The sequence below is a fragment of the Saccoglossus kowalevskii genome, chromosome 15, assembly GCF_978046115.1.
Source record: "Saccoglossus kowalevskii chromosome 15, keSacKowa6.1, whole genome shotgun sequence".
NCBI classification, from domain to species: Eukaryota; Metazoa; Hemichordata; class Enteropneusta; family Harrimaniidae; genus Saccoglossus; species Saccoglossus kowalevskii.
In genome coordinates this window covers 17,402,381-17,417,718 of record NC_140655.1, presented here as the reverse complement: position 1 = coordinate 17,417,718, position 15,338 = coordinate 17,402,381, and the positions used below count along the sequence as shown (strand labels likewise).

Below are 15,338 nucleotides of genomic sequence, written 5' to 3'. Positions count from 1 at the left end.
CAGTCCAAGCTTAAAGCGGGAGGGTCGTCACCTGCGCACGCGCGGAAATTGAGTCCCAAGCGACGATAACAACTCATGGGTAGACGCTTGTTTGTAAACAATGACACGCAATGGCTATCTGACACATGCGTAAGTTTCTCCCGATCTTTGTTAAAGACATACATAATAATCACTGTGGAATATTGGCATATAAAGAGTGGTGTGCACAGAATAGATTAACTCACTAGTCTTGTCCAGAGCCGGATTCTGATTTTTTCTATAGAAATAAATCGTCTAACAAGCGCGTTTTATTTTCAAGCATGTTTTTAATCTGTTCATTCATTTAGACAGACTGGAGGTAGTATTTCCGCCTACTTTACTTTGTTTGTACTCAATAAATCACACCTCAATATCAGCTTACGGTCGACATGACAACCATGTACAGATAATAAGAATTAACAAGTACACATGAATAAAGTACGAGTCAGTCAAACAATATAAACATATAATTTGCTCTTTAAGTGTATCGTAACATGTACTTCAATTACCTCGGGAGTTAAAGCAACATTTCTATTAATAAAACAATTATTTCGCAATATCATATCAAAAGTATGTCAAAATAACACAATTCGCTTTCCCTTGTATTTGAAATGTATTTTTAGAAAAAGTAACGTACATGACATCTTTAGGAATGGACACATGTTGAACATGGTTAAGTTAAATATGGACACATGTTGAGCATGAATACCATGACTAAACATATTTGAACATAATTAGTTTATCGTACACATGTTAAACATGAATAAGTTGACTGGACATATTTTGAACATAATTAGTTTATCGGACACATGTTAAACATGAAGAAGTTGACTGGACATATTGTAAACATAATTAGTTTATCGGACACATGTTGAACATGAAAAAGTTGACTGGACATATATTTTGAAGATGCATGAGCTGATGACATATTTTAAACTTCATGAGTTGACTGGCACATGCAGAACATGAATAAGCTGACAAAATATGTCACACCTGAATAGAAAAAAAACTCACCAAAGCACGAATTTAATGCAAAAGCCCGAGCCACTTCTTATCGATCTGTTTGAACTATTTTTCCATGGACCAGCCTTACAGTACGCTTAGTCCGAATACGCCCCTCGAAGTATAAGAACATCATATAAGCCACTGAAATTACTTATTAATGCATTTTATTTTCTGAAAATGTATCAGGACTGTTTCAAACTATCTTGTATGGGGAGCTGTGTCCGAAGTTATAACAAAACTCAGCTCAGAATTCAGATACATGGCTGAAGAATACTCATCTGTTATGTTTGGACGCAAACTAGAGTTAGAACGATGCGAGGCATGTGTGAACCACATTAGCTATACCATGCAATTCGCCATAGCTCGGATATTTGTAGATGAGCGTTTTGATGACGAGAGCAAGGCAAATGTAAGTTACGATATTCAGAATTTATACAGATTGGCGTGATCACTTTGGATGCAATACTTTGTAAGAGTTACGAGATGAAAATATTAGGGTTGTACAAACCCGTTTGTTTACCTAATCATACCTACCAGAATGTCCGTGGAAATAATAAATTGTATTTATTACTCGTTAGGCTTAATTACAGATTACAGCTCCGAAAGGAAACAATTAGAGAATATACCCGAGTTCACAAAAAACACCCTAGGGTAGCATTCCCTATAGACAAAAAGGCCTCTTTGAGGGATCACCCTCAGGGCGCTCACGCCTGTGAGACCTGATCTGTTCATTCTCACAAACGTTTCCGCTGCACCAACGGGCCACCGGAAGCTTGTGGGGGAGGTTGGCCATTTCCACGGACTTTCTGGTCGGTATGATTAGGTAAACAAATGGGTTTGTGCAACCCTGATAGTTTACTACATCACCTACAAGAAAATAATCTGTGAAAATAATAAATTTCATTTATTACTCGTTAGGCAGAGAAGCACGCTCACGAGGTGGGGAAGCTCCGATGACTGAAATATACGTCAAAAAACTGAGAGAAATCTAAAACTACTCACTAACAAGGAGTCTTGTCCTGGGATACAACCACTCAGGCGACACTTCAGGAACCAGGTGCCTCGAGAGTAGACCCCCCAATTTAGGGAGGCTGCTAAAGCTGGCCGACTGAACAATAAAATAGGGCCCCAACAATTCTAATGCATCAAAAACAGTGTATTGCTGGGGTTTGACAGCGCCGATCAAAACCAACAGCGTCAAGCAAAGAAGGCTGGTTTCGACTGAAGACACTATCGTGCTAACACTTTCCCACATAGGACCCCTTGGTGGTGCGGGCTGGGTTGATGAACAATGTCTGACCCGTCACCATTGGAATTCGAACCCACCTGTAGAGACCCTTCTCCAGCGCTTGGAAGTCTCTCAGGTAATAGGTACTGAAGACATTCTGAGATCTCCAGAACCCTGCTCGGAGCACCTGCTCGAGTGAGGCCCCAGACATCAAAGCCAATGAGTTGGCTACCCCATGCACTTTGTGTGCCCTCACCTGGTGACACTCCAAACAAGCCAATGAAGAATCAGTTTATATCAGAATCAGAATCAGAATCAAGTTGTATGGTGATATGGTGATATTCGAAGCAGGGTGGCTCTGTTTGCCTGCCTATAACAGACAAAAATGCGCTTCTCACTGCCCTAGACACCTTGGTGCGGTTGAAGTACATTTGTACTAGCTTAGAGTTCGGACAGAACATAGAATCTATTCCTGATGGTCCACTAAGTTAGTGAGGCGTGGGATGACGATCGGCTCAGGGTCACGCCCTGGGATTCTTGGCAAGAAAGCCCAACTGAGTCTTCATAAAGGAGGTACATCCATCACTAAAGGACAGTGCCCCTGTCTATGAGCACCGTCTACTTGACGCCAGAGCCAAAAGAAAAACTGTTTTCATAGTTACATACCTCATGTATGCCTATCCATAGGCTCGAAGGGGGGTGTCATAATGCCGTTAGAACCAACAACAAGTCCCAGTCAGGAGGATTTGCTAGGCTCTTGGCGTGTGGCCTCTTCGAGTGGAAAGACTTAAACAGTTGTATCATAATAGAACTCAAAGCCAGTTTCAGTCCAGCCGATTCTGATAAAACTGGGAATAAAACTGACTGATATCCAAGAAATGTCGATATAGATTTTCCTCGGCTACTTCGCTATTAGAGGGACTGAGATGATCAAGCTCCTATCCATCACACCAATTAATGTACAGTCTTCATCTGGATTCGTACAAATGTATGGTGCCGTCTGACTGTGCCAAAGCGAGGAACTTGGACAACTCTGCAGAAAAGTCTTGCGCTTGCACGAGTTTATTGACAGCCTCCACACATGAAGAGAGAATAGTGCGGGGCTCATCGGTAGAGTGCTGTCCAGCTGGAACAACAGATCCGGAAGATCTAGCAACTCTATGGGACTAGTAGTTCCAGCAACATTGGGAACCAGACCTTCCCTGGCCAATTGGGCACCACCAAAGTCAGAAGGCCAGTGAGCTTGAGTCGTAACTTCTCCAACACTTGGTGCACCATTGGAAGAATGGAAAAGTGTAAGCATCCATGAGACTCCAAGAGATCGATATAGTGTCTGTGGCGAAAGCGCTCATCTCCAGGAGAAGTGACACATATGTCGGGAGCTTGGCATTCCTGTGATTGGCAAACAGATCTATCCGGGGCCCGTACCAGAGACAAAATGGCGAGTCCACCACCCTTTGCGGGATCTGCCACTAGGTGTCCTGGAACCGAATACGTCTCGAGAGGGTGTCCACAGCACTGTTGCGTATCCCCGGAAGGTGGTGAGCCGATAGCTCCACCTGGTTTCCCAGGTAGAATCTCCTCTGCTAGCTTTGACAATGTGGGGGAATGTTTCCCCCCCAATTGATATGGCAGTCCCAATATGTGGATGGCCACATCCCTTGGACCAGAAGGTCCATCAAATGACCACCCCATCTCTGAAGCGGTGCATCTGTAATGAGAGTCAGCGAGGGTTCTAGGGGTATTCCCATTTCCAAGTTCTGTGCATCCTTCCATCAAAGGGAGGCTGTCATCACTTGGTTTGACAATTGAACCCTGAACATCAGGTTCCGCATGCGGACCCTGTAGTCCAGTAAACACCTCTGAATCAGATGAGGCCAGAGAGCTGCTGAAGGAACCAGACGATGTACTGAAGTCATTTGCCAATAAGCCACATCAGTTCGTGCATCGAAACCATTCCCGTCGACCGGAATTGGCTGGTGAGCTCTGCAAGGGAGTCACATCTCTCCTGAGAGGCAAACAAGCCTGTGCTCCATGTCAAACTGCATACCCAGAAAAACCAGGCTGTGAAGCGGTATTGGGTTGGACTTGGCTATATTTATTATAAAGCCCAACTCATCAAGGAGCATTAGCGTCAATCGTACATGCTCCAGTAACACCTCCCTCTCTCGGTTGTGTAATAACCAGTCGTCAAGATATGGCTGCAGATAGACTGATGACCGGTGTAGCAGCTGGGTCACCTGTCTTAGCACTCTTGTGAAGATGTATGGTGGCATGCACAGACACAAAGGGAGGGCGGTAAACTCGTATTTGTTGCCCTGTAATAGGAATCTGGGATACCGGCTGCTTGAGTGGTGAATCGGAATGTGGAAGTAAGTGATGCAGCCAATTGCCCGAGTGCACTGACAGAAGTACCGAAGCTGGCAAAGCTGTCATCGCTTTGTTCGACAATTGAACCCTGAACGTCAGGATCCGCATGTGAACCCTGTAGTCCAGTAAGCACCTCTGAATCGGATGAGGCCCGAGAGCTGCTGAAGGAACCAGATGATGTACTGAAGTCATTTGTCAATAAGCCACATCAGTTTGTGCATCGAAACCATTCCCGTCGACCGGAGTTGGCTGGTGAGCTCTGCAAGAGAGTCACATCTCTCCTGAGAGGGGCGAACAAGCCGTACTCCGTGTCAAACTGCATACCCAGAAAAACCAGGCTGTGGGCGGTATTGGGTTGGACTTGGCTATATTTATTATAAAGCCCAACTCGTGGAGGAGCATTAGTGTCAATCTTGCGTGCTCCACTAACACCTCCCTCTCTCGGTTGTGTAATAACCAGTCTTCAAGTTATGGCTGCAGATAGACCGATGACCGGTGTAGCAGCTGGATCACTTGTCTTAGCACAGAAGTACCAAAGTTCGCGTTTCTTTTCAGAAGCGCTTTAGTTCTACAAACCCATTCAGTCGACTGAGGTCTACAACTGGACGCCACCCCCCGAACTCTTGGGAATGAGGAAGATGTGCGAATAGAACCCTGGTAATAAATGCGGGTTCTCCACTAGGCCCTATCGCCCTTTTCTCCAGAAGGCTGGATACTTCCTGTCGGATCGTCTTCACCTTGACCTCGTCCCTAGGCAAAGGACCTGAGGGAAGATGAAGAGTCAAAAGAGGAGGAGACCGAAGAGGAAACCGATATCCACATGACACTACTACGAGTGTCCAGGGATCAGAAATTCTCCTGCGCCAAGCTGGTATGTGCTGCATAAGGCACGATCCCACGGGAAGGAGCAGACGGGGGTTGAGAGGTAGTGCTTCCCCAACTCCTGACTCCACTATGGGTGGACGAAAATGGGGAGAGTGAGCCCAAGGTCCCTGGGGAGGGATACCTGAAGTCGTACTGCCATCCATGTCCAGGCAGCCAGAGAAACCTTCAAATATACTTTGCAGCCTCCTGGACCCCGGAAGTGTCAAAATGCCCACCACCAAAGCCACGTTTCTTGGGCTTCCCCCTACTAATCTCCTTCTGCCTCTTCAAAGGAGACCATGAGCGCTTTGATCCTTGCTGGTTGTGGCCTGAGCGGAGGACTTACTGCCTGAGCCACCTTGCAGTTTTGATTTGAGATGTTGACCAGAAGGACTAGCTACCTTGGCCAATAGGGACGATTGCACTAATTGGATACGCTGATCCTCAGCAACTGCCAAATCGTTCATCGCATCCACTAACAAGCCACAAATAGCCGATCACGACCCCAAGGCCTTCTTCGCAGGTGATTAAACTCGTCTCCCACTGGAGTAGGATAGGCGCAATGACTCAGAACTGCCTCTCGCTCAACCAAAACCGCTCCTGCCAAGAGGGCTGTATGGACTTGCAAGGGATCGCACATAGCGACTCCTTGCGCAGCCAGGAACTGGCCCCATCGAGGTTCGTTGCTGAGCACTCAGTCAGAATTTAGCAAGGTGAGCTGACACTGTAACGCCAAAGAAACCCATTCTATAAAATTTATGAGTCTAAGCCCATAAAGCCTGATGCACTTGTAGGCACTGGTGCCGGTCAAATGTCCACGCAATGTTGCCTTCCCGATCCACACTACCCACCTTAACGAAGGTATGGGTACTGGGATCAACACGGGAACCCATGGAGCAGGCTGTGGTACCTCGTGAGTGTCCCACACCGGGTACCCATCAATGATTCATGTAGCCCTGATGGGGTAATGATTCACCTAACGGAAGGCATGGGACATGGCTGCTTCGAAACCAGGTTAAAGCTGTTTGTCCTTTTCCCCCTGAAAGGTAACAATCGCCCCTCCATTGCTCTCTGAGCCCCCTCCATAGCTTGGGCCACACGAGGTGCCCAGGGAGTTGACCAGTGGGCATGGTCTCCACTGATGATAATGGGTCCAAAGGTGACTCTCCCATCGGGGTGGTGGGTGGGGGTTACCACCATCCCCATACAAAACAAAAGTCTTGCAGCTATCACTGCCCGGTTCACAAGCTGTGACCTTAACTGCATATTGGTAAGGGTCAGCTGGGTTCCAGTTGGTTGGGTATCCTGTGACTGCCCCGACAAAGTTGGGACGAGAGACAACAAAGCTCCCCCATAAGAGGGTTGAATACCACCCTATACAGGGGTACCAACACTGGAGTCCCCCCTCGCAGAGTCACAAGTGGAGGCACTTTACACAGCTTGGTGAGATGCAAGAAGCGATGCCTGGTCAGCCCAAGCCTGAGGGGGTGTGAGGATTAAAGAAGAGAACATGTAAGGCGATCTGCTCCAGAGAGAGGGCCCCCTTCTATAAAAAGGTGGATGCTCCTTTTCCCACTGATGTGAGTTGTTCCCCCACTAATCCTCTAAAAGAGGGGGGATGGGACACACCTGACCCTAGCCCTGGAGGTGGAGGGACATGCAGTATCTCAGCCCGTGTCCCCATCCCCACCGGACTTGCCCCCCAGGTCCTCCTGTGTCATACCCTGAGACTGCAGAAGGGAGTTGACTTTTGGAGCCAGATTACGCATCCAGGCCTTTCAAGCCATCTTTTCACCATGAGAGAGCTAGTCACCTTGACTAGTATCAGTAAGGGAAGGCAACATGGCCTGTCCCTGTGATTGTGCAAGCAACTCAGGCTGCGTTAGTACCGATGAAGTCTCGATGGATTGAACCGGTTCAGTCCCTTAAGGCTGTACCAATTCCACCTCAGTACTCGGTGTCGATGTCAGCGGCCTAGTGGGGATACGCTGTTTACCAACATCGGTAACCGCGGTGACTGGAAACTCAGATCCCCCAGCAAAAGCGGTTGATTGGTGTTTGTCCACCATGGTAACATCAAACAGGGAAACTAACTAACTCGTCGATTCAACTAAAATAGGTAAAAAATGGGGCCCCTAATAATAGAAAGCCTTTGCCATAATGGAGTCGATCACCAACACTAGATTTGTAGATAATCTCAGTAATAAAACTGTAACCTGTTCTCCTGTCGTGCATAGCAGCGGAGCTAAAAATATCTGCACCCATTGGTAGTGGAAACAAGAGAGAATGAACGGATCAGGCCACACACGCGTGAGCGCCCTGAGGGTGATCCCTCAGGGGAGGCCTTTTTTTCTATAGGAAATGCTACCCTAGGGTGTTTTTTGTGGACCCGGGTATATTCCCTAATTGTTTCCGTTCGGGGCTGTAATATGTAATTAAGCCTAATGAGTAATAAATGAAATTTATTATTTCCGCGGACTTTCTGGTAGGTGATGTAGTAAACTTTTTATAATTATGCATGACATACAATAGAAAATACTTTAGACGAGAAAGGCCGCCCAGATCTCGTTTATTGCGAGAGCGTCACGATAATTGATTTTCTCTCTAGTAGTGTGTCATACTCATTCGCGATCGGGGATACTGTACCACTATCTTGGGGGCACTACTATATGATGGGCAAAAAACAATCACAGTCATCGAGATCTCGGAGTCCATTTTGTACTAGAAGCATTGTTGAAGATAAAGAAACCCGGAAAATAGATATTAAATATGTTGAATGTGAGCTCCCACATCCCGTTATATGTGGTTGTACGACATTATTGTATCTGAATATTTCGTGCCAAGTTTCATTTGCATGATTGTCTGTCAAATTGCATTTGACACCTGGAACGAATTCAATATTAATTCAGACATGTTACTTTCAACAGACCAATCAGATAATTGATTACATACAAGATGCCTTGCTACAAATGATAGACGACGCTTCATGGATGGACGAACTTACGAAAAATACTGCCAAACAAAAAGTAAGTTATGCCCACACAATAGTCCAGTACCAATACATAGAAATATCAATATTATGTTCCATGTCTACAGTTATTTCAAGAACCGCTTGTCGGATTTTAACAAGCTATATGGCTATATGGCGTAAATGGTTTCAATATAGAGATTTCAGGGAATTGATGCAATTTTTGAGTCCGGCAGTATGTAGAGAATTACTCAGGTCGTATTATTGTGGTCAATAATGATATATTTCATGTACCAAAAATATCATTTTCCAGGTAAAGAACGATTTCTCACTCTCCCCTTCCCATAACAAACATTGTAGTCATATGGGTAATATGGATCATTGCTTTACACACATGTTCGCTATTGGGAATGGAGAACAAACATAAGTCGTGCTTTACACATCACCAATCACAATACAGAGGGACAAATAACCCAAATGAAATGAATGTGCGACAATTGGTGTATCTAAAAACAAACAAACAAACACATTTTGTCAAATAGAACAATGTGATCAAAAGCAAATACCATCCTCACTGTAAGATGTACGATATGACATTTGAAATGCCAAGAATAACATTCGGTTAAGCCTTGCACTTTTGTTTGGTGGAAAATACTAATATGCATATTTAAGAAATTATTTCGCTCTTCACCATTTTGATACTTAGAAATAATCACTTTGAATTATAATATTAACCTTGGATGATTAAATGTGTAATTGTTACTATGATCAGGGAACTTGACAGAAGCAGAATAATGTGCCAACATGTATTCAGATAATTAATTAATAATTAGTGGTCCAACTCATTTGAGCTTGGAGCAGTATTATTATATCGTTATGTTTGTAAGGGTCTGAGCCAGCAGGGCTTTGGCCCCTAATGTTATCGTTCTGTTGTTTTTTTCTGGCTCATCGAGCCTGTGACAAACGTGGACCTTGTCTTTGAATCTTCGATCGAGAAGCCAAGCCAAAGAGACTTTATTTGCATAAATTACCAATTTGCATAAATCCGTTAATTTCTGATATCTCAAACAAACAACAGATTCAAAATAAGCTTTAGGGCTAATCTGCACTGGCTCGGAGGGTTGTAAATGATTAGCTAGTTTGAATTTGCATAACAATACTGACAATGAACGTGCATTCAACGCCACAAGTTTTTTTTGTTTTTTTAGCCAATCAGAATTCATCTTCCGAGCCAGTGCAGATCAGCCAAAGCTTTACATATAGGTGTCACAGACTGGTATCACCTGAGTGGTATTTTGCACCATTTGTGATTGCGCCAAGTGGTCGGTTCGCTCCGGTCAGGTGTTACTGGTAGTAGTTATTCTCAGCATCAACTACTGTGAGTCAGATTGTTTTTTTTTCAAATATTGTATCTCAAAGACAGAGCTACATCCGAGATGCATCTGGTTTAAGTGGCTAATATTAAATCTGTAGTTATTTTAAATATTCTTTAATTGTACACAAATATCCTTAGCTGTTTCCAAGGTTTCTTTGATTTGTATGTTAAAACTGTTGCTTTTTTTCAGATATTATTAATGCACAGAAATATTGGTTTTCCAGACTGGATAAAGAATGACACTGAACTTAACGAGTATTATGAATCAGTACGTGTTGCCAATTATTCCCGTTGTTCATTACCATTTATGTATTTTATATGATTTTTTTTAGAAACATAACTAACAATTTTACACTTCTTTTTGACAACTGCCAGTCGGATCCTGTTGATTTTGATAAGTGTGGAATTTTCAATATTAAATTCTAAAAATAAAATATTATCATATATACAGTACATGTATAATAGCTTATTTAAACGTTATATGGCATCAATGTTACCTCACAACAAAGGCAATTATCTAACGACCTATATTTTTACAGCTTGACTTTTCACCAACTGACTATTTTGGAAATTACCTACAATATATCAAATGGGGGATAAAGAAGAACTTTGAATCATTGAGGAAACCTGTTGATCGCACAGAGTGAGTATCATGGTGTTCTTTTTTGTCATAAATAACCCATGTCAATGACACTATATCACAGGATATGTTTCGATACTTGTATATCATATGGTCTGTGTCGATAGGTCGATATCATAATTGTGTTGATATCTCCATATCTTATCATATCATATCATATCATATCTCCAAGGATGTGTGTCCACCGATGATATGAACAACTGTGATATTCGCGGTGTCCTAGAATTGTTTTAGCAGCGGCATTCGATCTATACCACGCTTGACCCCATGATATTTTGTGACCTCGGGCACTGGTCATCCAGGTTCCACGGAGAAAAGAAGGCCAATCTACAGTACAAAGACTGAATAGTAATCAGAGCTATGGATAGTCGGGTGATCATTGAATATCGTTGTTCGAGTATCGCTGAAATGCAATGGTAATTCGAAAATATGAAGATTATCTCGGTAACTAGGCAAACATTTCCGCTAGAGATCCTAATCGACATGATGATACGATTTAGTTTTAATTTGTATTTTACTATTACACCAGTTCGCATTCTGTTTCTGCTATATTTTAGGAATTTAAGATATTCATCAAAGTTTAATACTAATACTAAAATAGAGCTTCGCCTCGGATAACACTACTCTCTGGGGTCGACAAATCTGTATATCAACCGAAGCTGGGGTCAATATTTGTGTTATTATACCGAAAAAAAAATATTTTGTAAAAAGCTGCATTGTAAAATCTCCCCCTCCCAAGTTTTTAATGACAACATCCAGAATTGTCTCCATTGACATACAGCTCTTTTATCACTATTCCAATGGTTAGTATGTATTTATATTCCATAATACCGTCCAAATTATCTTCCATATCTCCACATCATGTGATATATTTCTAAATATTTATATCCTGTGATATGTGTCTACGTCTCCATACCATGTCATAAATTTCCATATCTCCATATCATGTGATATATTTCTACATATTTATATCCTGTGATATGTGTCTACGTCTCATACCATGTCATAAATTTCCATATCTCCATATCATGTGATATATTTCTACATTATTTTATATCATGTGATATGTGTCTACGTCTCATACCATGTCATAAATTTCCATATCTCCATATCATGTGATATATTTCTACATTATTTTATATCATGTGATATGTGTCTACGTCTCATACCATGTCATAAATTTCCATATCTCCATATCATGTGATATATTTCTACATATTTATATCCTGTGATATGTGTCTACGTCTCATACCATGTCATAAATTTCCATATCTCCATATCATGTGATATTTTTCTACATATTTATATCATGTGATATGTGTCTACGTCTCGTACCATGTCATAAATTTCCATATCTCCATATCATGTGATATATTTCTACATATTTATATCCTGTGATATGTGTCTACGTCTCCATACCATGTCATAAATTTCCATATCTCCATATCATGTGATATATTTCTACATTATTTTATATCATGTGATATGTGTCTACGTCTCCATACCATGTCAAAAATTTCCATATCTCCATATCATGTGATATATTTCTACATATTTATATCATGTGATATGTGTCTACGTCTCCATACCATGTCAAAAATGTCCATATCTCCATATCATGTGATATATTTCTACATATTTATATCATGTGATATGTGTCTACGTCTCCATACCATGTCAAAAATTTTCATATCTCCACATCATGTGATATATTTCTACATATTTATATCATGTGATATGTGTCTACGTCTCCATACCATGTCAAAAATGTCCATATCTCCATATCATGTGATATATTTCTACATATTTATATCATGTGATATGTGTCTACGTCTCCATACCATGTCATAAATTTCCATATCTTCATATCATGTGATATATTTCTACATATTTATATCAAGTGATATGTGTCTACGTCTCCATACCATGTCATAAATTTCCATATCTCCATATCATGTGATATATTTCAACATATTTATATCAAGTGATATGTGTCTAAGTCTCCATAACATGTCAAAAATTTCCATATCTCCATATAATGTGATATATTTCTACATATTTATATCCTGTGATATGTGTCTACGTCTCCATATCATGTCATAAATTTACATATCTCTATACCAAGTGACATATTTATTGGCGATCCGCTCCACTAGGATTGTCCTTATAATCACTTTTGTCGTTTTGTGTGTGTGTGTGTGTGTGTGGGGGGGGGTGTGTGTGTGTGTGTGTGTGTGTGTGTGATTATTTCTTCTGTGATCATTTTGGCTTGGCCGATTTCTCTCAAACTTGGCAGCAGGTAGGTCACACCTTCACCCTAGTTATTAAGAAAAATCTGATTTTTTTTGGCCCACCATTGCCATAGCAACAGCCAAAAAACTGATTTTTGAATAGCTTCGCGCCAAATGTATCTCCTCCTACAAATTTAGGATGACACACTTCAGACATAGCTCATTCTACTCAGTTAGAGTGTGGTCACAAAGTTACGTTTTTCATTACCGAGAAAATTGACCCCAAAGTTGGGGTAACTTTTCACCAGCAACGGCTTTTAACTCCTCTGTCATGATTTATATTTCCATGTGTTTAGATGAGGCCGCTTTTTGCGGTTATAGTGACTTTCACTGGTGACCCCTGGATAATCCACACCTGCTCGTAACTTGTCATGATCAGGTTCATTCGTGTGTTAGGGAATTAGCGATTGGAACAACTGGCTGATATAATGGTCGACTATGAAGTGTTGTTTTAGCCATTGTGGCGCCGATAAGTATGGGAGTTATGTTCCGACTTCGGGGGGCAATTAATCTGACATTATGGCATGTTGAGTACTTTGCGTGATTGGCTATATGTGTGGAGGTCATGCCTCGAGCTCTTAAACTTCTCTGTAATGATTGGCTAACAGTTGGAATGTGAATAAAGCTGATCTCAGTTAGTTGTGGCAAGCTCTCGTTAGGCGCAGTCTTGAGGCGGCCATGGGAGAGTAACAATGCGGCTGAGACCAAATGTTACACGATTCGATTCTCTGTGTATCTTTGTTCGATAGAAAGGTGGAGAATTCCCCGAACTTGGTACCTCTGACGTGAATGTTTAATAACACTTAATCAATCTTTCACACTTGTTGGATGAACCCGGGTATGTGTTTAACACACGTTGATATCCTGTGAAGAACTGTGAAATGTCGAAAAAACGTCCGAAAGGGAACAGAACTGGCAGCTCGATAGAAAGGTGGAGAATTCCCCGAACTTGATACCTTTGACGTGAATGTTTAATAACACTCAATAAATCTTTCACACCTCGGTGTTTTGTTTTTTTTTTTGGCTCGGCCGATTTTGTTCATACTTCACAGGTAGGTCGTACCGTCACTAATTGGAAAAAAAATCCTGGTTCACCACTGCCATGGCAACATCCAAAAATGTTCGCCCCAAATGTATTACCTCCTACCAGTTTTGTAATACCAGTGTCCAAATGATCACGCGTTTTATTTTGGCTACGTTGCGCACTGGTAGGAGATCACCGACGCCAACATTGTTACACTGTATCAACGTAATCTCAATGCAACTGTGTGCTTTAAATGAACTGTAAATGCTGCCTTCATTCTAGAAAATACTATCGCAAAACGGTTGGAAATAATAAATGTAACAGCAGAATACGTCCTAGCATTACCTCCATGGTCCTAGTAATAAACTAAGGGACTTCTAAAGAATGAATGGCTTTTGCAAACTTCGTATAGGGCCCATTTAGTTATAAACCGACGTTAGCTTCACGTTTATGTCACACCATGGAAACGGCCAAACACATGTTGCTTGTTTTTGAGCGGAGCGGATCTCCAACCAGCCTACCGGCTTGTATGTATATCAGTGATATGTTTCTACGTCTTCATACCATGTCATAAATTTCCATATCATGTGACATATTCCCATATCTCCATATCATGTAACATATTTCCATATCTCTATATCATGTGATATGTTCAGATCTCTCTTTGTTATGTGATACCAATTTCTTAAAATATCAGTCAATGTGCTTGCTGTTTTTTTAATCAAAATTTAACACACAAAGCTTAATTTTTATCTGAGCATTTGTATATGTTACTTAGAATAATGCGCACTATAGAAAAATGCGTTAGATTCCACTTTGTCGAGTATTTTATTTTTTTTTTCTTAATGTAGATGGCCATTTGGTCCTGCTAAGGTCAATACGTTCTACAATGCAGCATATAACGATTTGGGTAAGTTGTAAAGCCGATCATTTATACTTACTTTGACATTAGATTCATATAATTACACTTTGGTATATCTTCTTGGACAGTTCAATGACTAGGTTTATGGATTCACGTTTGAACAACTAATTGCTTGATCAATTATATATTATAGTATATTATTCTTTATGGACTGGTTACGGCTTTTGCGGCCCGAGGTCGTGCAGCGGAAGTGCACGAGCTTGCGAGGGCGCGTAAGCCGTACGATCGAGGGCAGCAAAAACCGTATCCAGTCCATAAAAGTTTTATCATATACCTTATATGAAAAAAAAGTCTTTAGTTATGTTATTTTTCGCTCGTCTGGCCCAAAAGAAAACATATTCGATTTAATCCGGGTATCGAAACAGGCCACTTTACTGGCGCGGATTTATACGGGGGATTCTAAACGACGCGAACGCGTCAAAAACTCTCACACAATTCTCAAACGAATGTCGCCAAATATATCCACAAATTACGTTTTAATGAAACAGCAAATGAACGTAAATTTACAACAATATTTTAATGGTAATAAATACGATATACGAATGCTTTTTCTTAAGAATGAACACTACAGTCCAACTAAGTTGGTCATTCACTGACCGTCCGAAAACGGGCGTTTTCTTGGAGCTGATGTAG

At 41.6% G+C, this 15,338-nt stretch overlaps 1 protein-coding gene across 2 annotated transcripts in view; it reads left to right on the top strand.

Annotated features, from left to right (window-relative positions):
• LOC144349976 (neprilysin-1-like) overlaps window positions 1–15,338 on the top strand; it is a 45,944-nt gene that overhangs the window by 13,672 nt on the left and 16,934 nt on the right. For both annotated transcript variants that reach the window (XM_085490517.1, XM_078008336.2), the window contains 5 exons: window positions 1,210–1,432; window positions 8,413–8,511; window positions 10,019–10,096; window positions 10,368–10,471; window positions 14,635–14,693. In XM_085490517.1, the coding sequence (XP_085346643.1) occupies window positions 1,210–1,432; window positions 8,413–8,511; window positions 10,019–10,096; window positions 10,368–10,471; window positions 14,635–14,693 (563 nt within the window). The remainder of the gene's footprint in view (window positions 1–1,209; window positions 1,433–8,412; window positions 8,512–10,018; window positions 10,097–10,367; window positions 10,472–14,634; window positions 14,694–15,338) is intronic.